The sequence below is a fragment of the Dreissena polymorpha genome, chromosome 2, assembly GCF_020536995.1.
Source record: "Dreissena polymorpha isolate Duluth1 chromosome 2, UMN_Dpol_1.0, whole genome shotgun sequence".
Classification (NCBI taxonomy): domain Eukaryota; kingdom Metazoa; phylum Mollusca; class Bivalvia; order Myida; family Dreissenidae; genus Dreissena; species Dreissena polymorpha.
In genome coordinates this window covers 128104083-128130939 of record NC_068356.1, presented here as the reverse complement: position 1 = coordinate 128130939, position 26857 = coordinate 128104083, and the positions used below count along the sequence as shown (strand labels likewise).

Genomic DNA, 26857 nt, shown 5'->3' with positions numbered 1-26857 from the left:
GATTTCATTCATGAAGCAGTTATTTGATTTTTTTGCGAAAATGATGTGGCTCTAATGGCTAGAACAAATGTGAGTGCTTCATTGAAGAAGCAAGTTTATCCACCATTGTGAACAGTGTACGCGGTACGTACTTAATCATGCATTTGGAGGGCATTTGGACGATAATATTCTTTACTACAGGCCCGCATTAAAACAATTTACATATAAAAACACATTTCTCACATTCATGAGTTTAATAAAAGTTATATGTTGATGAACTCATTTAGAAAAAAGTAAAGTGCTAATAAATTTTGATACACAATATAGTTGGATTTAAACGCATTTCTGTAAAACATAACTGTTCATTCATTAACATAGCTGTACTTCCTTTACATTGCCGAACCATTTTCACTAAAAATACTACTGATTTACCAGCGCAAATTTTCTCGGAAACAACATGTTTGTTGAAAATAAAATGTTGATATTTGCTTAACCCATTTATGCCTAGTGGACTCTCCCTTCTTTCTAAGTTGGATCAATTTATTTCCAAAATTAGGGATGTCTAGTATATTTATTTCTATATTTAGAACAATTCTTACAGAAAATCCATTAAGCAAACAGCGTATACCCAGATGAGACGCCGCATCATGCGGCGTCTCATCTGGGTTTACGCTGTTTGCAATGTCCTTTTTTTTCAGGACGCTAGGCATGAATGGGTTAATGTTGATCAATATCCATTTAAATGTTTAATTGGCAATCATAAAATTGTTCAGATAATGTGTTTTTCGTTGATGTGCTACTTAAAGAAGAGCACCCAGACGGTAATCCAAGATGAATAGATTTAACGTAAGTGTCTGATTTTCGAGTAATTGAACGGTGAAACTTACATCTCATGTTGGTGATGCAACTCAAGACCCAACCATACCATGCGCGTTGACTTCTAAATACATATTTTGCATTATTTTTACCTCCACTGATATAAGGTTTTAAAAACTACAAAGTTTATATCGAAAAAATATATATTTCATATTATATTTAATACCACTTATGTGTTTTAAAACTTCAAAATAATATTTTACTTGTTTGAATCGCACATTTTCATGATTATTATTTTACATGTATTTCGGCAAGTAGTATGGGAAATAGTTTATACAGTGTGACCTATGGAAGCCGCAAAATAGACGCGTTCGGCATTGTGTACATTTACGACAATCGCAAGCGAAGATGTCTATTACGCATGCGCACAACGCATAAAATCGACATTTTTGTGACTCAGAAATAACATTTATTTATTTTGGGTGGATTTTTTTCTGCATAGCGTGTGTAGCGGGATTAAAACTTGTATTTATTTGTTGATACATTTAGCTTGTGTTTGTGACAAGTGTTTTATCGTTATCGATTAGTTAATTTGTAACAAATTATCCAATGTAAGTGCAATTAAAATTCAATTTAGAAATAGAACTGTAAATTTCGAATGATATACGAAAGTGATAATTTAATTTAAGTTTACATTGACAACTGTTTACGATATGTTTACGAAATGTTGCATTGAATTCTACACCAGACTGCTTATTGTTGTGACCTATATGTTCCTTTAAAATTCAGTGTGCGTTCATTTTTTATGTTATGATAAAATGAATGTAATTAAAGAGAATTAACAATCAACTAAAAGTCACACTTTGATAAAGTGGCTACATCATAGAAACTGACAATATGCCAAACAGACAACATAGTACCTCATCTCCACTGCTGTTGGATACATCTATAAAATTTGGGACTTAACAAGACATAAACCATAGCCACAAACTGTATGCAGCCATGGCCAGTGTGTCGGCGCAGTATAAAACATGCGCCTCTCTCCTAAGCCAACCAATTAATCCTGTCCACATGTCATCATCATCTATAGCTGCTTTACACAAGAATGATCCTCCACCTAGTCATCACATAGAGCAAAAGGTAATTTTATAAAATTTAGGTGTAGTTTATTTGTGTCTTCAGAGCCAGCCACTAGGTAATTGATAATGATATGAGCAAGTATGGGTTTGCACTTTGTGTTAAGCTGATAATGGAACAGTTAAAGATTCTCTCTGTACAGATCTAATCATCTAAATGTATTTGTGTGAAACAGTTGTTTCCACTTATCAAGTTATAAATACAGTTTGGATGGATTGGTCATTGTGGGCTCGGGTACTACTTACATGTACCCTGGGTACTCTTAAGTAGACTTACATGTACCCAGGGTACAGAAAATATACTTACATGTACCCGGGAGTTCTAAGGCTAAATTGGTCATTGTCGGCTATTTTTTTTAAATTAAATTATGTTCATATTTATGTCAATATTCTGTAAAATAACCTCTATATTTTTGAAACTCCTGCTTAAAGTGATATTGTGGGCATTTTTCACTGTTGAATTGAGCTGAAAAGAATTAACAGGTCAAAAGAGTTAGTTAAAATGTGGTTACTGACCAATTATCTGCAACTCATCATGCTAAGAGTTGTTAATAAAAAAAATTATTTTATATTTGATATTCTTACGTGACCCACCCAGTCCTGTTAGCCGAAATGATCCGTAAAACAAAATTGTGTCTTTGTGTCGTTTGAACGAATCTGCACTAAAACTAAATTTAGGTGCAAATCGTATGTGCATTGTCAGTTGTCAAACGAATGTACGGTTGATATTCAAATGCATTATTTTTCTCTTTCCGGGATATTGTTTTAGTATGTTGATGCTGCATTAACAAATATAAGTGTATATTAAGTTAAAACACCAAAAATAAACAACGGTTGCGATAGACACCTATAAACTGTTAGATGCCCAAACTATAACTTTAAAGAGCATGTTGACGAAGTTTTTTTTTTTTTTTCTAAGATAATTTTGTTTAGTATTCTGTAGAGTGTTTTAGGACATCAGATTTTGGGTGGTCATAGTACTCTGGTACAGTCAAAGTTGGCAGAGTGCCTGTTAGTTTATTTTCCATATGTTTCCGTACATTTAAGTATACTTTGGATTGCCCAGGGTAAATTTGAGTAGTACCATAGCTGAAAATGACCTATCGAGCTACAGTTTTCTTTGGCAAAAATGTGTAGATCCACAGTGCGGATTGTTTATTTTTTTCACTTCGTTATAAGATTAAGGAGAACTTAAATCATAAAACTTATCTGTGAAAGAAAGTATTTTAGGGCCTGAAATGTACTTTGTTGTCATAAATGAGTCAGCTGCGGTCGTGGTGTGTTTTTGTTCAAGTTTGGGTCCGATATACGGCCCTAATCCCAATGAAACAAGTATATATTTTTCTCAAATGGGACCTTGAAATTCCCAATTAATGGTTTCAAAAAAATAAAAACTCAAAATTTAGTGTCTCGTCCATCTCTTTAAGTTGAACCTTAGTTAATATATTATTGAGAACATTTTAATTGTCTATTTGGAAGTATTTTTTAGCAAAACAACAACAGCACTAATTTCCCAATTTTAGTCAAAATGCCTGTAAAACTAAAAGACCCAGCCCCATTCCCAAAATGGTTGAAAAAACACTGTGTCAGACACTCATAGAACTGTTGTAGACTTATTTATTGATAAAGATTTGCAACACCAAGGATTTTAAAATTAAGGGAAAGCCTATGTGTAATGCCCATACCAGTTTCAGTTTTATGCACTTATCAATTTGTACACATGCAATATATGTATTGTACTAGTGGTCTTTAAGTTTTTTAACCTGAAAAATAAAGTTTAAATCCTAACAATTTGATATACAAAATCAGGGGTATGACTTTATACTATCACTTCCTCAGAGGCCAAGTAACTTTGAACATTTACTTGACCCCCCCCTAACCCCCCAATGGAGAAAAGTTGCCAAATCTTTAAATTGTTTTGTAAATGTATAACAGGGAATTGGTGAGCAGATGTTCCTTAAAGTTAACCTCTGGGTAAAAGGAGGTTCATCTTTGACTTTTGCAGTCCAAGGGATGAGTGTGAAATTGTTTTATTTTATATACCGGTAGATATGCTTAGCAGGCTCAATATATTATATAAAATACATGCAATTTAGTTGTGAAGTAATTTAAAAATCTGTATACTAGTGTAGTGTAAAAGGGTAATAAAAAGGCACTTGGTTACATGTAGCTCATTTGGTAGAGCACAGTGCAGATGTTTTTGTGTCTAGTCTCTCGCCAAGCACACATTTGCTCCAAGGTGTACCTTAATGCTGATATTTTGTTTCACAGGCAATTTGCGACACACAGGACACTCAGTTCAGCAAAAAGTATTCTAAGATGCAGGACTGTCTCGAGTCTTCAATCAGGTACTGTACCAGGACTCTTTCTTAGCTAGGTCTAAGAGAAATATGTCTAGACATGGTTTATAGGTAGAATATGGTTTCTTTTTTATGTGTGGAGTGGGGGCATCAGGGCTGTTCTTATTCTATAGCTGTAGCCATATAAATTATAGCCTACAGGAAAACTGCATGATTTTAATAAATCATTTAGAGAAAAAAATCTTTTTATTTATATTTATGTCCATGTGGGAAAAAGCACTGTACATACAGAGTTTTAGGTAAGAATTTATAATACATAAAACTTTGCATGTTTACACTCATCAAAAACTATAATTGTACAATGTACGTTGTAAGTTTTTTGGAAGTAGGTCACTAATGTGTGTGTGTTAAGTCTCGTATTTGATCAACCTGCACATTCATCATGAAAATTATATACGTACTTAACAAATTTAACATCTTTGTTTCAGCTTTGAAAGCAGGAGTAAAGTTGCAAGCATTGTGGTAAGTTAAAGGGGCCTTTTCACAGATTTTGGCATATTTTGAAGTTTGTCATTAAATGCTTTATATTGATAAATGTAAACATCTTAAAAGCTCCAGTAAAAAATCAAGAATAAAATTTTAAAAAAGGAAAAAAAGTAGCCGGTACCAGGGCTTGAACCAGTGACCCCCGGAGTCCTGGAGTTAGTCTGAAGTAAAAACGCATTAGCCCTCTCGGCTATTCCGCTGGATATACACAGTTAAAGTATTTTATACCTTATATAAGCAATGTTTGTAGTTTCGTAAATTTAAACGACAACAACAGGAACTCTCCAAATTATTCAATCGTTTCGTGTTGCAACGCTTTATAATTTTTAGGTTTTCAAATAGTCAAAAGATGCATATAATGGCTACATTGGACTATGGTAAATGTTCAGTAATACTGTTTCCTCACAAATATCATAACTAAAACGAAAATTTGCGAATCTGAAACAACTTTTTTCAATTTTGTCAATTTACCAAACCGTGAAAAGATCCCTTTAAAATTATGAGTGGAGCTATAAAATATTGTATGTCAGATTTGTATAACCAATAAAAAACTGCATTTTACATTTCATGAGCAAAACATATAAATAATATACTTTATAAATAGAACTGGTAGTATAACACAATGATTGTGTTACAATTTATACATATTAGGACATGATTATTCTTCTGAACAAGGCTTCTCTTGGGAAAAGTGTATACAATCAATTAGGGTGTTTCAGGAAAAAAGATCTTTGAATTTTACTACCACTAAATTTAAGGGACAGAACTTACAGTTAAAAATATATAATGTATGTACATGTATACCAGTAGCTCTTCATAGACTTATTTACAAGCAAAAACATATAAAATATTACTGCATTATATGCACACTTAACAGCATCCTTAGTAACCTGTTGATTCATAAAATAAGCTGCATATATCAAAGTTATTTTAGATTTATACATAAAAGAAATTAGGATTTCTAATTTTTTGTTTGTGACCAAAACCATGCAATTCGGAAATAATCAGTTTTAAATTGTTTCATATAATTGTCAATCTAGGATCAAGTGTATCGCTTGGATGACGTGGAGAAATTGCTACTGTATCTGAAGCTACCAACAGGGGTCTCCAGGGACGATCCAGACAGGCTGTGAGTGTTCACTTAACTGTAACAACTATTGGCGCTCATGGTGATATAATTTAATTGTCCATCAGCGGTTCCATCAGGACTTGCCAGCAAATATACAAATGGATAAAAATACAACAATTGTGTTTTGACATATCTTTTGACTAAAGAAATATGAAGATGTTGAATCTAATTAGATATTGTTTGCATAGGCAAGCCTGCAGATAGTGGCTCAGTATAATCCAATCCAGTGAGTCATTAGGAACAGTATTTTTACAACAGAAAACAAACATTAAATTTTGTCAACAAAAGACATTATTAAGGTTACATTAGATTTATGAGGGAATTATATTAACATTTCTGTGACTTTTTCAAAAGAGCCCTGGCACAATTTGTAATCCCCAAATAATTTTTTCAAGATAATTTTTTAAAATACAAATGATTGTTTTACATCCCAATTTTAGGACCCCTACTTGTGCTCTACCATTGGCAAATAGGAAGGAGCAAAATGAGGCGTTCACATTTATTAAGAGCCACTTTGAGGAACATCCTGACATCTGTATGTCCAAGGGAGAAGTGTACGATGAATACAGGTGATAAGTTGTTTTATTTTGTTATCAGAAGCGATGTATAAAATTTAACTCTGTGAAATAATCAGTATAGCAGTCACCATGATGCAGTTAGGTGTAAAAGAATAATTGTTAATATCCATCAGTCATAGCGTTTGAATGAGAGAGGAAGGAAAATATTCTGCAGTTTTATAATAACTACATAAAACATGAATTTTGTAGTTTGGTACTAGGAAATCTGAAATACTAGTAGTTGCTAATAAGCATGTTTTAAATACTTTAAGTTCATTATAGCATAGAGCAGCCATTTTCTACTTTTCCTACTTATAACCCTAATGTAGAATGTAACCTTTCAGCCACTTCTGTGAGCTTCAAGAGTTGCGGCCCCTTAGTAATGCTGACTTTGGGAAGATGATGAAGCAGGTGTTCCCCAACATCAACACAAGACGGCTGGGACCAAGGGGTCAATCTAAATATCCTTTGTTGCTGTGAATTCACTGCTTAGTTTTGCCTTTTGACTCTTGTTTTGTTGTTGGAGATATGATTTTTAGCTCGGCGTTTTCGGAGAAAACCCGAGGTATTGTCATAGACAGCTCGTCGTCCGACGTCCGCCATCTGCGCCGTGCTAGAACCTTAACATTGTGTTAAGGTTTTGGACATTGGCTCTAAAATCAAATTGCTTCCACCTACAACTTTGAAACTTCATATGTAGATGCACCTTGATGAGTTCTACATGCCACACCCATTTTTGGGTCACTAGTTCAAATGTCAAGGTCACTGTGACCTTTAAAAAAAAAATTGACAAGCTTTAATTTATTCAAAATTGCACCCGTAGCCGAGCATGGCACCCGTTATGCGGTGCTATTAAGAAATCAATTATTCCAATCGGAAAATTATTTTATTCTAAGATTATGTCTAAGGATTGTTTGATGAATACGGGCCCTGAAAATAGTGAGAACAGACCATGGTTAGACATTGCGTATTCTTACACAGCTGCCATTCAGTTTCTCCATGTTTAAAGTGCATACACTAATTTTACTTGCTTAAAGAAATCTTGATTGAAGGTGTTCAATGTATTATTCTCAATTTATTATTCCTTAATGCTTTGTTACATATTTCTATGGAGGTTTGAGAAAAAAACAGGACTTTGACACACCCACGTTGACGGAGTTGGAAATCACACAGAAGCGAATAGAGGTAACAATGATAAATGATGGTAGAGGAAGGCTTTTTATTTGAATGATAATACCCCTGCATAGAGGAAGGATATCAAAGTCTATTTGCTGGTATGTTTTTTAGTCAGTCAGTTTGTCAAAATAATATGTTTTAAATACGCTTCTTCCACTTATCTTATTGTCCCCTACCTGTGAAACGGGAGGGGACATGTGGTTTGCGCTCCGTGTGACAGTCTGTCAGTCTGTCACACTTTTCTGGATCCTGCGATAACTTTAAAAGTTCTTCATATTTTTTCATGAAACTTGAAACATGGATAGATGGCAATATGGAGAGTATGCACGTCATTTCATTTCCTTCCTACGTCAAGAATTCTGGTTGCTATGGCAACAAATATTTAAAAAAATAAATACTGACAATGGTGGAGTTTCACCGGTAGGGGACAATATTGCTAGGCAATCTCTTGTTTCTTTAGCTATTGAAGTGAAACTTCAGATGTGTCATCACATGGCACAAATGCAATCCATTAATAATATTGGTAAAGCTAACATAGATTATGAGACGACTGTTTTGTGTAACTCTTTTTGTCCCAACCTCAAAGGTCAATGCAATACATAGAGGTCAAAGAACAACAACTTTTTATGGCTGTAACTTTTTCATTTGTCTTGCAATTTAATCATAACACAAAAGACTACGATGAAGAGATTGGGTGTAGCTATATCACCTCTTTCATAACCTCAATGATCAAGGTCACATTTAGAGTTCAAAAGTAAAATTCAGTCATAAATTGCTTGTTTGTGACATAAGATGTGTTTAAAGATAAAAGTGGAACATTGAGACATCACTGCCCTACAGACTCATGTTTTGTTCTATTTTAAGATGTTTTGTTCTGCTAAAAAATAAAGGTTTAGTGATTCATTGGTAAATCAAAGCACATGGTTAAGAATGTACATGTAAGATATCTGAGCATGTTTAAAAAGAACTAAAAGCCATCAAAACTGCGATTTAGCTGACGAACATTAGCATTTCCTCCTTTCAGAGAATTTGGACAGGAAAATCTTTGAAGGGCAGGCAATTTGTGCCAATTCTACAAGGAACTGATGATTGTGCAAGATGCTTTTCGTCCCCAATATCCACACCATTTTTTAGTTATGTGCCCTAGATAGTAGCTGTTTGAGCACTGGTTGCATAAATATAAGCCTGTGGATCCAACTTCTTCCACATTTTTCAGCTATTAAAGTTCTTATATAATGATTCTTAAATTTCAGATGGATTCAGGAGTCTTTGACAGTGAGATTTTCAAGGCCTCTTGCGAACTGATCTGTGAATGGGCTGAGAAACTTTTGGACAGCAAATTCAATAGTGTTCAGTCTATAGCTGAATACCTCGTGGGAAACATGTTTGTGAACACCAAGTCTGTTGCTGCATTTACGCTGATTTCTTCATTGCCAGAGGATAAACAGAGTAGCCTGAAAGGTATGGATGATAAAATATGGCTTATTTGTATACCCTTCTCATTGAAATGATAAAGAGGTGATTATTCTGATAATCAATTATGAAGGGGGCTGTTACATTTATGGTTATTATGATGAATTGATAATAATTATAATTATTTAGATCTTATTGGTGAAAATGAAAAAAGAATTTAGGGTAATGATGCTGCTGATTATGATGCATTTAATGATCATGAAAAAGACATTGTTAGTGAAATTATTTTATTATAAGGAATGCTATTAAAATGATTTTTATTTTGCAAGTGAATATGGTGTTCATTAATACAACTCTCAACACTCAGTTATTTCGTTAGACCTCAAATCCTGCAATTTGATGCAAGCAAATTTCAATTTAAATAATTTTTATTCAAGCAAATTGAATACCCATTTGTAAGTATCAGAATAACACGAACTTAAAATTTTCATTATCTCTACTTGATGTTTTTTTGACAAAGTCAAAATTTTTATTTAAAAATTGTGCATATACCGAAGCAAAAAACTCTGCCTTTTGCTGAACTGACAAAGTTCTGTGTGTGAAAAATATCATTTGTCATCTGTTTTTCAACTTCTATTGAAAGCTTTAAGTCACATATATGGGCCCAGTATCAAAAACTTTCTCAATTTTTGAGCTCAACTTAGCAGATGAGATTTTAGTTTTTGCTCAACTGAGTATTGAGGATGTCGGTCAGTGCACATACAACTAATATTTCAGCTATTTAGAATTTTGGTTACAACTAAAATCTCAGCTATAAGAGTATGCATATATTCCTACTCAAACTCGAGATTGATTCAGGCGCAAAAGTAAAAAACTTCTTGAACACCAAATTGAGCATGATGATCAAACTTTTCTAAACAATTGAGAAAAAACTAAAAAATGAGTAAGAATACAAAAACATGCATTGACTTATGTTCCTTATACTATTAAGACAAGTTCCTATTTCTCCAGGCTCCCCTCTGTTCAGCCAGCAGTCCAATACAAGTGTGGACAAACACAAGGAGACCAATATGCTGCTACATCAGAAGCTCCAGAAGAACAGACAACTGCAGAAACAAAAGGAAAAGGCACAGGTTAGCAATCTCCCTTTGATAGGTTTCTGCTACCGTTTCATATTGTAAGATTTTTTCCATGTGAGAGTTTATTTTGAAGTGTATGATGTCTTCCTTGCTTAAGGCTGCTTTATTTTAGGACCTGAACGCGTCCAAACTCTCCTACCTTAGTAATTGTATTTATAAGACACAAGAAGGTTGGGGCTAATTTTAAAATAGCTTAAATTAAAGATGTTTATTCTTTATTGAAAGCTATTTAATATTGGCTTGGTATTTTTCTGTGGGGAAAACAGGTGTACCTGGAGGAAACCCCATCTGTGCGATATAGTAACCACCGACCAAACTTCACTGAACTGGGACTGGAGATTGAAATCAAATTTCATAAATGAGAAGCATGTGCTGCAACCACTGCTTTTACCAGACAGTCATCTCCCTTTCATCTATTACTATTTTTATATTTATAACCCCATAAAGCTTCAGAGGGCTTATATTGGAGTCGCTTCCATGGTCTTTCGGTCCTGATTAAATGATAATTTGTTTCTTTGCTGCAAATTCATTGTTACACACATTTCTGATTTAAACTGTTATATTTTATTCATCACTAATTTAAACTTAAACGTTTTGTTTTGTCAATTTTTTATAGTCGTTGAAATCAGAAGTTGAACAGCAAAGTGGTAACCATGGAAACCTGGAGGGTCTAATGCCACTGTTAAATGCAAGAAAATCTGTCACTCCATCAGCTGTTGCCCTTAAGAAGAGCAACAAAAATCCGTCCCCGTCTTCTAGTCCCTTGCCTGAAAGATCGCCTATGAAAAATTACCCAGCACCTAAGTCATCGCCTCTTAAGCCGAAGAACTCTGCTAGTGGAGAAGTGACAAATATTCAGGCTGGTTCAATCGATTCTGCTGTGAAATATGCTTTAAGTAATAAACTGAAAGGACAAAATCCGATACAGTCAAAGATGAGTGTAAATGAGACAAAGGAGGAAAATGTACCCAAAGGAGAAAGTGAAAACATGCACAAAGACCAAAAAGGAAAGAACAAGAGTAAGAATGGGAAACCCTCTAAGGTTGACACCGAGGCCAAGGTAAACTTAAAAGAATTGCACAAATGTGTGGAACAAAATGTAATGGAGACTGATAATACTGAGTATGAATTGGAAAGAAACGATATCCGAGATGAAAAGCCTGAAATTGTTGATGCCAGAACTCCAGGATCTGATATGGAAACAGAAATTGTAAAAGGTCATGTTAAGAAATTAAATTTTGAAGACAATATCAAGCAACACATTCATCACTCTTGTGCAACATGTGCCGAGCACACTGTAACTACTTCATTTGTAAAACCAATCAAGTCTTTGTCTCACAATGTCACAAAAATGGTTGAACCTGCTTCTGTGACAAAAGATTTACAACAGGTGAGTCAGGATGCCCTGTCAAAATCAACAGGGGAGTTGGGCTTAATTAAATTGCTCGAAAGCAAAGACAAATTAAAAACCTTGCAGCTAAACAAATCAATGGGATTTATTGAGAAATCGAAAAATTCTTTGTTTGTGAACCAATCTAAAATGGCGGTCAAAAGTGCATTTGTTCCCTTTTCTCAATTCCAATCATCGCCTCGAAAGGATTCTTTAATTAACCAGTCTGTCATATCAATTCCTGTCATGATACCGTCCGTTTCAAGCCAGTCTGTTTCCGTTTTAAATTTCACTAATCCTGCAAATGAGGCCATAAGCGTTGTGTCGGTAACATCGGTTTTATCCAAAATGTCAAATGACACTATAGTTTCATCATCACAAAACATGTCGGTTAGACAATCCGGACTTAAGTTTGCGCCAATACGACCAAAAGCTTCGCCAATTAAGACATCGCCATTGAAAGACACAAAACCGGAAAGTTTGTCGAGGCGTGAAAAAGACAGTAGACGAGTTTCGGCAATTTTAAAGGAACAAAGAGCCATCAAAGAACAAGCTGAGGCAAAAGCTAAATTACAATCCGATGTTAAATTATCCTCAATACCAATGCAACCAGGATTCACAATAACTGGAAACACGCTACAACTACCCCAGACTGTTGCAAATTCGTTGCCACCTGTTTTTATTGTGAACAACCAGGGTGCTGCTATACAACAGTTGTTTGAACAAAACCTGACGTCTTCTGTGATAGTTTCAGAAGGTAATTTAAAACCTGTTCAGCCAAACACGGATCCGAATACTGTAAAAATAAAAATGAACACGGGCAAAGCGCAGAAAATAGGAAGTGGTGTTGAACATTCTGAATATATTCCAGAATCATTGCAAGAAAGCGATGAAACATGCATATCTATATCGGATGAAATGTCTCTGGCAAATTCTGATTGTAATAACATTGCCAATATAAGTGAAAACGGAAAGGATTTAGAAATGATCAGAATGCAGTCTGGTCCAAATGACAGTAGAGAGAGTGAAACCCGGGATGTTATTATAGAGACAGTGGAAGAAACCTCATATGAAACGGCTAATGTAATATCTGACCCTGATCTTGCGCAACAAAAATTTGGAGATTTGGGAGGCTTAACATCTTCAGAAAGCGTGGACAAAATGTGGTCAGAGACGCCTGCTAAAATTGCGAAATTGAATATCACTTCACCGTATAGACCAGAAAGTGCCTGTTCATTCGGCAGAGAAACTCCAACTCGACTTTCCCGATGTGATTCTAATCTTAGTCGTCCCGAGAGTGCGTGTTCGATTGGACGAGACACTCCGTCAGGATCTAGAAAACGTAAAAGTTCCGATCATCCGTCCAGGCGTAATTTTAAGCGTCTAAATTCGACTGGAGAGGATGTTACTGAAGATATTCAAAACACGTCGCTTGTGTTTGGTCCGGAAACGGATTCTATAAATAGAAATTTACGTCGGACGCAGTCGTGTACATCTGAGCTTGAAGACGTTGTTAAGCAGAATGTTCACGGACTTGACAGCTTTAGTCAGCATGTTTCTACACCAAAACAGTTGCAGCAGTATCGACAGCAGCACCCACAACACAAGTCAGAGTTATTGCTCATGAAAGGTTTGCAAAGTCCTGATATTTCCAGTTTAGAGAAAGATGCGCTTATAGAATCCTTCCCTAATAGTGGTCTGCTGTACCTGAGACCACAGGGCCAAACGAATAAAAATTCCATCAACGCCTTAAAACAGTCCAAACCGAGTCTCGACAAACTAATGCAAGAGTTTTTGGAAGCCAAGGCTAGAGAAAAAAGCATTGGCGGTAGAGAGAACAAAGAAATCGCTGGATTAACTTCAGCAAAGAAAAGTGTAAAAATGTCAGTTCCTCTATCAGATCGACCGCTCTCAAGCATTGGTACCAGATCTCGAAGTCGAAACGATGCATCAGGTTCAGTGACTACTGATCGAGGGAAACCATACTTCAGGCCCGCTAGTGCTGCCATGGTGACAACTTCCAGCTTTGAACCGTCAGGGCTGCCTGCTGATGTAGCAGACTGGGTATCGGAGAATCTTGAGAAACGACAGAGGGAAAACCAGTCTGAACCGGATCTAAACCAGTTTAATAATCAGTCAGGTTTAAACGTTCAGACCAATCCGCTGATAAAAAGTTTCGAATTTGCAACAGATTCCTGTGTCAACTTTGAAACCAGTCGACCTACTAGCATAAAAATGGCAACAACTGTTCAATCAACTGGCTCAATTAAAATGCCGTCTGCTTGTAAAGATGACCAAAATACCTTTACAGTTCCAAAAGCTCCCCATATTTCGCATCCGCGGCATCGAGAACACATTCCGAAACCCAGCTCCGAGTCGGCGATTGGACAACAGAATCAAAGATGTCAGTCACTACCAACGTTTTCATCGCCAGGCCAAAGCCCTTTGTCTCCCTTGTCACCTATGAGTCGTTTCCATGGTAACTTAAGGGCGTCGTCAATGTCGCCTCGGGCAACAGGACAGCCAATGGAAATCAGCACCGATGTTTTATCTCCTCCTTCGGCTGCAAATATGTCCCCTGTTGCAGGTTCCATCTCGCCGATTCGACTTTTGTCGCCGTCAAATGTTCATGGCTCAGTCTCTGTGACAACGGGCTACATTTCTCCAGGTAAAGAGCATATGAGACCAGGTAGCACATATCTTCGAAAGATTCAGCATTCCCTGCAAATGCCTATCGATAGCAGTTATCAGAATCAGTATTATGGGTCACAAAATGTTACCCTGGCTACGGCCAATTTCAGAAGTAGGGAATCTTCGTTAGAAGTTGAGGATAAAATTTTGGGTAGAACCCATTTATCAGATTCTGGATTCCATAGTGCAGACCCTTCACCAATATCGAATTCCACGCCTGTCTCTTCAATCGATTGCCTAGAATATAGCCCAATTAGTGTAAAGTTAAGTGTTGCCGAATCGCCAGTTCCCATTTGTACTGATTATACTTATTTGGCAACAACTGGGCTATTGAAGCAATCACAAATTCCACAACAGTTAAGTGCTATGGCTTCTCCTGAAGCTGGAAATCCGAGTTTCTATGGCAACACTTTACGTTCATCCAGCCACAGTGCATTTGTGCCCATTCAAGGCTCACACAGCGATGCTCAACATGTTGCACCAGTTAAACCCACTGTTACACTGCCACAGGCAGAAAGCCTTCCAAGTAAAGAGGGAACCCCGATGCCAGAAAATCTATGTTTGGTTTCTAGTCAGAAATGCTCAGAAATGCCCTTGCTCACACAACAACCCAATGAACCACCACCCTATGAACTTGCAGTTCAACAGCTCAAAAATAAATCATGTAATGCGGAATCTCGCCAATCCATTGAAGACCCAACCCTTGTACAAAACAGTTTTAAGAACCAAATGTCATTATTTAACATGCTTGGTAATTCCGATAGCAATGATCCAATTGGCCCATTTGCTTCCAAGCTAAGACAGTTGTCACAGCAGTCGAAATCGACAGACGACACCTTAGATTTGAACTCCGATCTGTGGTTATCTATGGATCTCAACGACTTCTACAATTCTACTGAACAATATGGCCAGTTATTGAGCGTTGTTCATAATAACAGCCAGTCAAACGAGTGCTCTGTGTTAAGACAAACGGATCAGTCGAATCCTATTGGAAGTGTAAGCATGTTTAAGATGCCTCTGTCTTCTGGGGAGGTACGTTCGCCCTCAAGTGTGCTAAGTCAAAGTGCTATTTATAACTCCGTTCCTCTCGCGTTGGGATCTCCCATTTATTCTGTGCAAAATATAGACTCTGGTCCGTCCATTCCTCCCATGCCTGTTTCTGGTGCAACCAATCAGATTCCAGATTCGTCTATGATGTCATCTCATCGCACAAACTTAGATCTCATGTGTAACAAACCGCTATATAGTGTTACAAAAACGTCCGGAAGCGCTGAACACAGATTTTCATCCCTGAGTGCTCCACCTATTTCCACGAATATTACAAATTACACTACCATAAAAACAAAGAATGTTCTAATAGGAGGCAAAACGATTGATCAAGTTCAGAAAGAAAATCTGTTACTGGACTCCACTGAATCGCCTGAGAGTGCCGATAATGTGGAAGATTTGCCGTTTTCATTAGATGATTTAGAATTAATTTTGTTTTAATGACATTTTCTACTTGTTCTGACTAAGAATTTTAAAGCAGGTATTTCAATTTAATACTTAAATATGTACTATTTTAAACACACTAACTAATACGATAAAAAACATTATAATACTTGTATATGATTAGTTTAAATTAGATTAAATGACATATTGCCGACGATTAATATATATTATCTAGTACAAAGATATTTTAACGTTATAAAATGTATACATTCATAGGGTTTACTACGAAATCTTAGAATTCCATTTTAAATGATTTTATTTGATGAATATACTAACAGAGATAGTTGACATAGAGAGCGCAATTTATCATAAAACATATCCTGAAACAAAACGTGTTTACACACGTTTAGAAATAAATTATTTAATATTAATTTGTTTAAACATGTATTATTTACAAATGTATATGAATTGTATAAATTACAAACACTTTTTAAAACAGACTTTCCATCGACTTAGATAAATAACCATTAACAAATACTTCACAACAGTTACATCTATTGACATAACATTATTAAAATGGTATTTTAATGAATTTTGTTGTAGACGTTACTTATACTCATTGCGAATATACATTGTTGACATAATCTGGAGGTAAATGTTTATTAAGATGATCTTTAAATAATAAAAACATTTCGGACAAGCTAATTAGAACTGAAGTAGAAGGTAACTTAGATTTAGATAGTATGAAAATCAATGCGGTGAAGTACACTGAAGTACTTCATCATCATGATTGAAGACGTTGATTATTCATATTTGCTTCCTTTCGTATGTACATGCTCTTTTATTGATTAAAATTTTAAAATGTTTTAAAGGAATTTGTAAAATGTGTTTAATGAAAAGCGATATTTTTAGACACGTTAATGGACCAGTTTGCATGTTTTGAACACGTTTGCTCTTAAAAAACGTCAATATGTATTTTAATCTTTAAGACATAACATTTTGATATTTGATTTGTATTTAACGTACACATGTCCTGAACATGGTTTTATTTATACTTTGTCTTGTTTGGAAAGAAGTAAAACGTGAGTCAGCAAGAAACATGTTTAAGTACTAAAAAGCTGCTCTTTTAAAACGTTTTATTTTTTACTCTTGATGCTTCGATGTTGTTTTTATGTTTTTAAATTTAACAGAAACAAATGGTTGTTTTTTAAACTACACATAAAGGTACATATTATTGGCAAATTGTATAATAAAACCCACAAATATGTTATGCTGAATTCAAATTGTAATGAAGGTCGCCGTGGTGTAATGGATATGGTGTCCGCCTCACGGGTTCAATCCCCACCGTGGGAGCGTTCTTTAGATCTCCCCCAAAGACACTTATTAGGCCCAGGAAACGGACTCGAGAGCGTTAATATAAGCCATAGGCTTTCGATGCAATCAAGCTAAAATAAATATGTTAAACTAAATTATAATGCATTTAAATTAATCGAAAGTAGACGCTTTGAACAGCATTTTACATTTTCTGTATGGCTAAATGCGATTTGTATAAAGTGTAATAATTATTTATAATGTACAGAATTTTATTAATTTTTACTCTCCCATTTTTGATATCCTTTTAAACAGATTTGGATAAAAAAATAGTGTGTATATGTTTTATTCACATGATTGGTATTTGCAGTGTTAATGTATTTGTATATTCAATCACTATTTAAATGCCACGAAGAAATGCGGCTCTGAAAAATGTGCTTTTATCACAATACTTATTGAAATAGTCAGATTCTATTATATTTACATATTTGAAAAACGGTAAATACATTGTGTATATATGTATGCGATGAAATTTGTAAATACTCTTTTGTCACTATTAATACCATTTTATCCACTTAATTTTACGATATGCAGTGTATTTTAAATGAACATTAAGTCATTTGATTATAGCTAGTTAATAATTTATTGAGTGATCACTATTTAATAAGTTATTTAGATTTATTTATGATGTTTAAAGTTTATCGATTTTTGTATATTATGTTCTCCAAGTGAGATAAAACAATGTTTTTTTGTTTGTGCGCTTATATAATACTGCATTTATTTGTTCAAACATTTTGTGTTCAAGGTCTGGTAAAACACCAATGAAACCGTGTTTTGCCACAACACATTTTGTATTCATGCACTCCTTTGCGACAACAATAATGACAGGAAATGATCCGAAAAAACAACTGCGTTATTGGCTGTGCTATTTTGGTTTCCCGTAGCTGTTTGTGTGGTCAACCTTAACTTGAATTTTGAAGTTTTAAATAGTAAATGTCAAGTATTAATTGGGTAAAGCAAAAAATGCATTGTACGATTCAGTAGCTGAACAGAGTACAACAGGGCCGGCGGGTCAAAGTAAAGATTATAGTAATTTGTCGTAGTGGCGGCCATTTTACCCATCAGCTTTTGCGGCTGACCTTTTAACTTGATCTCTGTGGCTAAAATTTTTCGCGGCTCAACTTTTTACTAAGCCTAGGCGTCAAGCTTTTAAAACTTTGAACTAGTTATTCGACCGAGTCCTGTATGGTATCACGATTGTGCACTGGTAATGAAAGTTGCAGCCGTTTACGTGTTCTTGGCGTTTTGTTGTCTGTACGTGTTGTGACATGTACATGTTATGTGTTTTTGTTGTGACTTGTCATGTTATTGTGTTTCATTGAACAAAAAAATACCTTCTTTAAACAAGGTCATAATAAGATGTTGATTTTTTAGGGTTTTTCTTTAAATTATATAAAGCTTGAAAAGGCAGCTTTCATGCATTTTGTGACACGTATTACCTATTGTTATCCTTATTACGAATGTTTCATCTTGATATGTTACAGTATTTAATTGCATTTTATATGTACATTGCAAACTGAGTCTTCTAGCTTTACTAAAAACAAAGTACACACGCAACGAACATATTAAAGTAAACTAATGTTTTGCCATGGAGTTCAATTTAGTTTTCTTTGTTAGAATTGGATTAGACTTATACAATAATAGGTACGAATATATTTTACTTGAATGTACATGAACGTTTAAACATGGTGCTTCGATATTGTAGCTTGGATACGTTATACTATTAAGCTGAGCTTTGTATGAAGTAGAAAAGTTAGTATGACAACGATGTGTATTCAATATATGTCAATACATAAGAAGGTGTTAGTGCTATTGTAACGCTTTAAAAGCAGTCATATAGAATATTCTTATCCTGGCTGTTCACTGCCCTGTAGTTAAAAATTAGCTTACACTGTGTTCAAAACATTGGAAAAGTATGTAATGTGTTTGCGGCGTATGCGTTGATCCATTTACTTTTCAGGAAATAACTAGATAAGTTTGTACATTCGGGAATAATGAAACTTCCAGGAATTGCGAGAATGCCATTACAGGAATGATAATTTAACTTTACGTTATCTATAGAGGAAAGTTTGTTGACGTACAGGAAGGTAAATTCCGGTTAATGGCTATTTAATCTGGTAGTCCAGATTTTAAGGCCTTTAGTCAACATGGCCGACTCGCATACTTTTATTTGTTTAGAATGGTGTGAAGAAAGTCAATGCGTGCTATTCAAGAACGTAACTTTTTTTAATATTTATAATGTAATAGTGTTACACTTGTTTTTGCTTTCTGGCAAAGCTTTTGTTTAAAGAAAGCGAATTGTGTTGTTGTCGAGTTTTGGTTTTTAATATGTGTTGATGTTTTTTAACATTTATAATAAAAAGATTCGTAATGTGTGTATTTAGTTTATATGTGAGTAGGTGTTTTAAAAAAACTTTGTCAAATACACCTTGACGCATTCAGAGAATGAAAATAATCATTTGTATACGCTCGTTTAAACATAAATAGTTACGAATGAACTTGCGACTGGTGGGAGAATGGGAACGATGTCCGCTCTCAAACCAATACATATTAATTTTTATCAACAATAAACTGTTTGTATCATGTTTATGTGCATAATATATCGGCGAAGTTGTATAACCAGTGAGATCCACTGAAGCTCATGAGTTATGGTAATTCAAGTATATTAAGAAAAAAGCAAAATCAAACTTGATTGCAGTTTTAAGCACTAATGAAGTGTAAACAAATGAGTAGTAAACAATGCCTAAACTAGCCTTTATCATCCTTTAATTAAAATAGTTTAAATCCGATCGTCAACCAACATTTGACGAATAAATATTGGTTTAAACATATTTATTCAGTAATGTGTTTTACAACATAATGTACAAGCATCTAAAGTTTATAGGATTGGAACGATAGCTAGGCTAGTAGGGTTCCTTTCCTCAATGGTATATTTACAAAACATAGTGGCGGTATTTGCATTCTAAACACAAATCATTTGAATAATCATTCGAGTTTAAACAAGTTTATATGTATAATTGGAACCAACATTGCTAAAATATGTTGAGACCATGTAGTAAGAAAAAGCATATTGCTGGTGTGATTATGATCGAAGAAATTGATTGTGAAAACAAATGTTAAAAATAAGAGAACCGATAGTTATCCCACTCTGAACCTTCCTGAGCCTTCGATGAAAATATGGACTGCATCAAATATTGCATAGTTATCTCTGATTGAAAGATTATCATCTCCGTACAGTAATGTGCGGAGTGATATATCCGTGTATTGTTCTATAGTTCTTACTAAAGTTAATCGTATAGCTGCATAAGATGGACAGATCAGTAAAAAGTGAGTAGTGTCCTCTATTTTTCCGCATTGACAAAGTGGCGATGGAACCAGATTTCTATCAAATAAATGTTTATTAAGAGAACTACAATTAGTTCTTAGACGTGTGTGCAGCACTTGCTGTCTTCGCTTACCATAATAGAACAGCGGATTACTACGAGATTTGTTAAAATCGATGGCCTTTTTAAAGTCAGATATGTTATCAACAAGTTTTGCTTCGTCTGGAAGTGAATTCCAAGCAGCAATTGTTGAGGGCAAGAAGGAATGTTGGTACAGAGAAGTCCTAGTCCGAGCACCGTCTAAGTGGGATGAGTTACGCAATGATCTTGTAGATCGCTCGCCAACTGATTGTGGGGACAGTGAGGACAAATATTCTGGACTAAGACCTTTGACCATTTTAAAGAAAAGAATGAGTTTGTGCTTGGACCTTCTTGTGCCAAGAGTTTCCCAGCCAATTTCGTTAGAAAGTAAATTTAAGGACACAAGTCGGGTACAGCCGGAAACAATGCGGGCAGCTTCAGTTTGAATTTTATCTAAATCATTTTTTTCATACATTGTACAATTATCCCATACAACATCTGCATATTCTAGAATAGGTCGAATAAACGTGAAATAAGTTATTTCAAGTGATCTTCGGTCAAGGCGAAATATTGTCTGTTATGTATCTCAAGTTCATTGTTACTCAGACCTTTACAAGGGTCATTTTGTGACAAGTTGGAAGTCTTGATTGATACTGCCTTTCAATGAGGGAATCATAACAACAAAGCCAATCCATTTCTTTGATTTTCAAACTTGTGTAACTGTAAAAGTTTCCTTCCGGAAAATGTATTCACACAACCCACACGCCTTTCATTACCCCACACGCATTACATCACCCTAGTTACAACATCCATAACATCGACCTCCCACATTGCCTCCTTAATTTTATCACCCTCCTTAATACACAATTATATCACCGTAATCACAAAGCCCTCATTTTATCATCCTCATTGCATTACATTATTTATATTGCCCTCATTACTCCATCCTAAATTCCCCACCCTCATAATACAAATGTAATTGTCCATTACATCACTCTCATCAAACTGCCCTCAATAAAGTGATATGGGCATTTTTCACTGTTGAATTGAGCTGAAAAGAATTAACAGGTCAAAAGAGTTAGTTAAAATGTGGTTACTGACCAATTATCTGCAACTCATCTTGCTACCAATTGTTTATAAAAAATATATTTTATATTCGATATCTTACGTGACCCACCCAGTCCCGTAAGGCGAAATGATCCTTAAAACAAAATCGTGTCTTTGTATCGTATGAACGAATCGGCACTAAAACTAAATTTAGGTTCACATCGTATATGCATGACCAGTTGATATTCAAATGCATTATTTTTCTCTTTCCGGGATATTGTTTTAGTTTGTCGATGCTGCATTAACAAATATCAGTGAGTATGAAGTGAAAACACCAAAAATAAACAACGGTTGCGATAGACACCTATAAACTGTTAGATGCCCATAATATCACTTTAAACCACACTGAGTGTATCACTGTCAACACCAACCTCATTACATTACGTTCGTTGAACGACACTCATTACCGTACCCTCATTACACAATAACCTACTTCCATCACCTTTGTTTACACCACTGTCTTTACAACGACATCGTTACAACGACATCGTTACATGACCCATCTAACACCGACCTCATTGCAACACACATGCCAGCCTGACTTAACGGTCGCCTATGTGCATTGTAGCGGTAACCTGGCATAAACGGTCCGTCTAGATCCCACCGACGAACATAAGTACACCTGAGAATAAACTTTCCTGGCCATAATCATCCAGCGGCCTGCATATTTCATACCGAAAAACTGTGCATTAACCTGTATTGAGCGGTCACGAGGCACTTATTGCGAGATGCGAAAATGAAACATCCATGTGCTTTGTTGTATCTCTCCTCTGACGTTATGGCGTCTATTGTACGGTTAAATATAATGGTTTCTGCAACTGCTTTTGATTCAATTAATTCGACCCACTGTGAGAAAACAAATTAAAGAGTGTTGAGAAGGTTTTGTTTACTGGAATAGTAAAGGGACAATAAATAAAATATTTATGTGGTTTTAATTATCTATATTATAAAACACTTACTAATTTAAAAAAAGCTGTACTTTGCTTGTGGTTGTTTGAATGAAGTAGACTTTTGTGTTCGACAATGGTTTTCTAAGCTTTTACTGACTGTTTCTTTTAATGAGAATGATACTGACCACCATTTGAAAAATTGGTCATAGCAGCAACCTATCTACAGCAGTCACGTTGGCCACTGTACTTGACTGGCTGCTATATACATGTGGGGCTGTATTCATATCGCGGTCCTCAGTGAACCACTCACATTAAACCAAACTTATTATATCACCGCCATTGCTTATTACATCTTAATCACATTATCCTTATTACAACACCCTAGTAACACCATTCTTATATATCCAACATTATTCTTATTGTATTACCCCGATTAAACCATGCGCATCACGTCGCTCTTAGTACACCACCCTCTTTACAGGTGCATCATAACGCCAAAATCACCTACGTATCCTCTTCGCTTAATCATAGCGCCCTTATTGCCTCTTCCTCTATACCCTCAATACACATACCACCGTACGTTACTTTAATCACACCACCCGCACTACATCATCGTCATCACATCACCCGCATTACACCATCTTCATAACACCACTGTAACTAAATTACTTTTATTACACCACCATTGTCACACAGCCGTATTATAATTATAACCAATCGCGTTATATTATTATGATTACAGCACTTTAATCACCCTATTTACAGCGCCCTGATAACAACATATAAAACCAGGCTCATGGCACCCCTCGCATGATACCACCCTCATTGCACCATATTCATCGTTGTTGGCAGAGCTGAGTTAGAAGGGCATACATGCTTGGGATCCCAGCAAGTTCTATTATGTCGCTCTGCGGGATGCGATCATGTCACTTTATCCCCAAGATTCGCTTTAGGCACCGTGTGTGAAAGGTGTTGAGGCGGACACAGGCCTGGTATACCCTGGTCTTAATCTTCTCTATTATAAGCTTATTTTCACAGACTCCGTTGGCCTGGACAGGTTTTCGCTGATTGTGGACACAAGGTATGTGGTGTCGTCGACCATCACCAGGGTATAGTCCTCGATCTTGATGCAGGGTACGTTTCTGGCATCCTGGTTCGAAAGGGCATCCTATGTATGCGTGGCAAGGGCAGCATCGTCCGCAAACGGCATCTCTCTTACAAGGACTTCTGTCACTTTTGTTCTGGCCCGTAAGCGAGCGAGGTTGAACAGTTTCATATAAGTCCTGGTGTGAATGTAGATGCAATCAGTTGACGAGTCAAAGGTGTGCTTCAGCGGCATCGAGAGGAAGATGCCAAAAAAGGTAGGTGCGAGCACGTGACCCTGCTGAACACTGCTTCTGGTGGGGAATGGCTCGGATGATGACCCATCGAAAACGACAGTTCCTTTCATGTCTTTGTGGAAGAATACCACCATGTTGCGCAACTTTGGGGAGCAATCGATCTTTTCCAAAAGGCGAAACAGTCCGGGTCTGCTGACCAGGTCGAACGCCTTTGTAAGGTAGATGAAGGTCAAGTAAAGAGGCATACCTTGTTCTCTGCACTTTTTTTGGCGTTGACGTACAGTATAGATCATGTCGGTGGTTGATCTGTCGGCGCGGAAGACACATTCCCTTGTTCTTGTATAGGGTGACTATTTTGGTATCTCGCATGTCTTGTGGTACTGCGCCTTCCTCCCATCACAAGAGCAGAAGATAATGCAGTTGCTGAAGTAGGGTGCTCTTTCAACATTAAATGACCTCAGGTGGGATGCCGTCACTACCTGGGGCTTTACAACAGCTTAACGAGTCGATGGCTTTGGCAATTTCTTCAACAGTGGGCATGGCGATAAGCTCTTCCATTACGAACAGATCACTGATTGCGTTGATGGTTGGTTCGGTGACAACAGTTACACTACAGTACAGCTCTGAGAAGTGCTCCACCAATCTCCTCATCTGTTGGTAGCGGTCAGTGATCGTCTTCCCAGTGGAGGACTTGGGTGGGGCGGTCTTCTTGACCGCGGGCCAACTGCATTTTTGATGCTGACGTACATGCAACGCGCATTTCCTCAGTCGGCGTAGCGCTGGATGCTGTCGCACAGCTACAGACAGGTATAATTGGCGCAGCGTCGGCGATACGTTGAGCATTGCACCGTGTCGTCCTCAAAGCTGAGAGCGTCTTCTCGAACGGAGACTTTTTGTAGGCGAGAAGAGCTGAGCGCTTGGTTGCATATACTGGTTCAAGTTTATGGAGATTGGCGTTCAACCCGTCAGGATTCTGTCCGTACTTCTTTCCAAATGCAGCAAGGGCGGCATTGATGACGATGTCCATGATGGACTTCCATCGTTCCATAGCATACCGCTCCTGAAAGTCTTTGAGAGCTTTCTCAATGCTTGTAACAAACTCCTGCCTGCGCTGACAATCACCATTCCTGGCTGTGTTGAAATCACCGACCTGGGGGTTTGCAGCGATGTAGCTTGCGGTGCAGAAATCTCATCCTGCTGCATACTAGAGCGTGGTCTGAGTTGCAGTATGCACTGTGGTAGCTGCGTGTGCCTAGTACGTTGTTCAGGATGGAGTGTCTGGTAATGGCAAAGTCGAGTTCATGCAACCTACGGGACCTGGGGTGCATCCAGGACACCTCTGACTGTCCAGCTAATCGTAACAGGTGTCTTTGTCTTCATCGGAAGCGCACACGGTCGGTGAATAGACGCTGGATATAGTGATGAAACCTTAAGCTGAGTTTAGCCGAAGGGTAAAAAGTTTGGAGATCCTGGGTTGCCCATGCGTCAGAACCCAACTATCCGCGCAGCTGATATATCCAAGTGAACGCTAGACCAAAACAGCTTGGCAACAGCATTGTCGCGAGAGTTGCCAGAATGACCTTGACGACAAGGTCAGACCGCCTTAGGGACTCCGGATTTGATGTCGAGGTTGACTTCTCTAGCCTTTCTCATAGATGGGTATGCCGCAAGGCAGCGGAGCTTTGAGATCATAAATTTTCTTCTCCTAGATGGGCTTCGAACCAAGGATGACGAGCCCCATCTGTCCGAAGCAGCTGGCACCAGAGACCCGCCTGCAATCCATCTCCTGTCAGTTAGAACATGGTCTGCCAGTCTTAGTGGCTTAGCCACACGCGTATGCCAGGAGCTGGATTTGGGCTGACAGAGTCTCTTTGAAACGCATGCCGCGTGTATTTTGTTAGAGAAATGGGCGCGTGACCCTTATTTCCACCCTGGCAATATCAGCCTTAGACCACAACCATATTCATTACACCACCTGTATTACAGCACCCGAATGGAACCGACGTCGTTATAGCCCCCTAATTATACCACCGTCATCACAATTAATCAATTATATAACTTTTATTATACCGCCTTCCTTACATCAACATCACTCCACCACATTCAGAACAATGATCATGCAGTCTTTATGAATGAAATCTCCAGTTGTAAAGACACACCTCCGCATTGGACCAATGAAATCACTCGTGTGTTTAAAATGTCAGTTGAAATTTATGTAAACAAAGGTTTCAAACGGCGCTGGACAGTTAGTTTTGATGCATAATGTAACGGCAAGGACGGTAATAATGTTTATTTTCGTACGTTTTATTGAATTATGGTATCGAGGTTCGTGAACTTTGCAGGGAAAATGCCCTTTACTCCGTGAAGATTTCAGTCTTAAATACTGCCTGATCAGTGTCAACAGGGTCATGCGAGTTGTGTATCGTGTTATTTCTTAAAAGTTGACCCAGCATGTGTACAGATATTGCAAGACATATACATTTCCAGAAAGGAAATTCCTTTCTGCGTTGAATAAGACCGAGATCGTGAAAATCGCTGCACAATTGATGAAGATATGGCTGTTCAAAGCGATGCACCCCGTTTTGGGGTGATTTTGAGTTGCATACCTTGTTATATATATATATTTGATAGCGAAAAAAAATTCTTTTCAGAAAAGTTAATTTTTCGTTAGAATATGATTATTTATCATACAAAATGATGTTTTCACTAATTAATATCATAGCCACACGCTAACCACCTGTGGTGTAGACTTATCGTACGATCGCGTCGAGCGTTAATTCTACACGAAACAAAATTTTCCGGTACCACTTATGGGAAAAAACTACAGTATCCTTGATCCATGCTTTATTTGTATTCCGTCTGGTTAAGGCTTTGTTGCATTAGAGGTTGCGGTGCTTTCTCACATTGGTAAGAATGACTGGGATGTGGTGCCGCATAACTATGTATCAAGGGAGAGTATTGGAACTTACTCATCAGCTTTCAGTTGCCTCTCTTTGTTCTTCTTTTTATACCCTATGCATAGTATTATGAGGTGTCAAAAGT

At 36.8% G+C, this 26857-nt stretch overlaps 2 protein-coding genes across 3 annotated transcripts in view; both read left to right on the top strand.

The window, feature by feature from the left end:
- Positions 1-1256: 1256 nt before the first annotated feature.
- The window catches only part of LOC127868950 (uncharacterized), a 350197-nt gene continuing 324596 nt past the window's right edge, over positions 1257-26857 (top strand). The window contains exons 1-4 of one of the 2 annotated variants that reach the window (XM_052411168.1): positions 1257-1935; positions 4203-4279; positions 4720-4753; positions 5818-5906. In XM_052411168.1, the coding sequence (XP_052267128.1) occupies positions 1798-1935; positions 4203-4279; positions 4720-4753; positions 5818-5906 (338 nt within the window). In that variant the 5' untranslated portion in view covers positions 1257-1797. The remainder of the gene's footprint in view (positions 1936-4202; positions 4280-4719; positions 4754-5817; positions 5907-26857) is intronic. The other variant, XM_052411169.1, reaches the window with a different exon arrangement.
- LOC127868951 (uncharacterized) overlaps positions 11226-26857 on the top strand; it is a 340228-nt gene continuing 324596 nt past the window's right edge. Inside the window, exon 1 of the mRNA XM_052411170.1 lies at positions 11226-16444. Coding sequence (XP_052267130.1) covers positions 11294-15760 — 4467 coding nt within the window. The 5' untranslated portion in view covers positions 11226-11293 and the 3' untranslated portion in view covers positions 15761-16444. The remainder of the gene's footprint in view (positions 16445-26857) is intronic.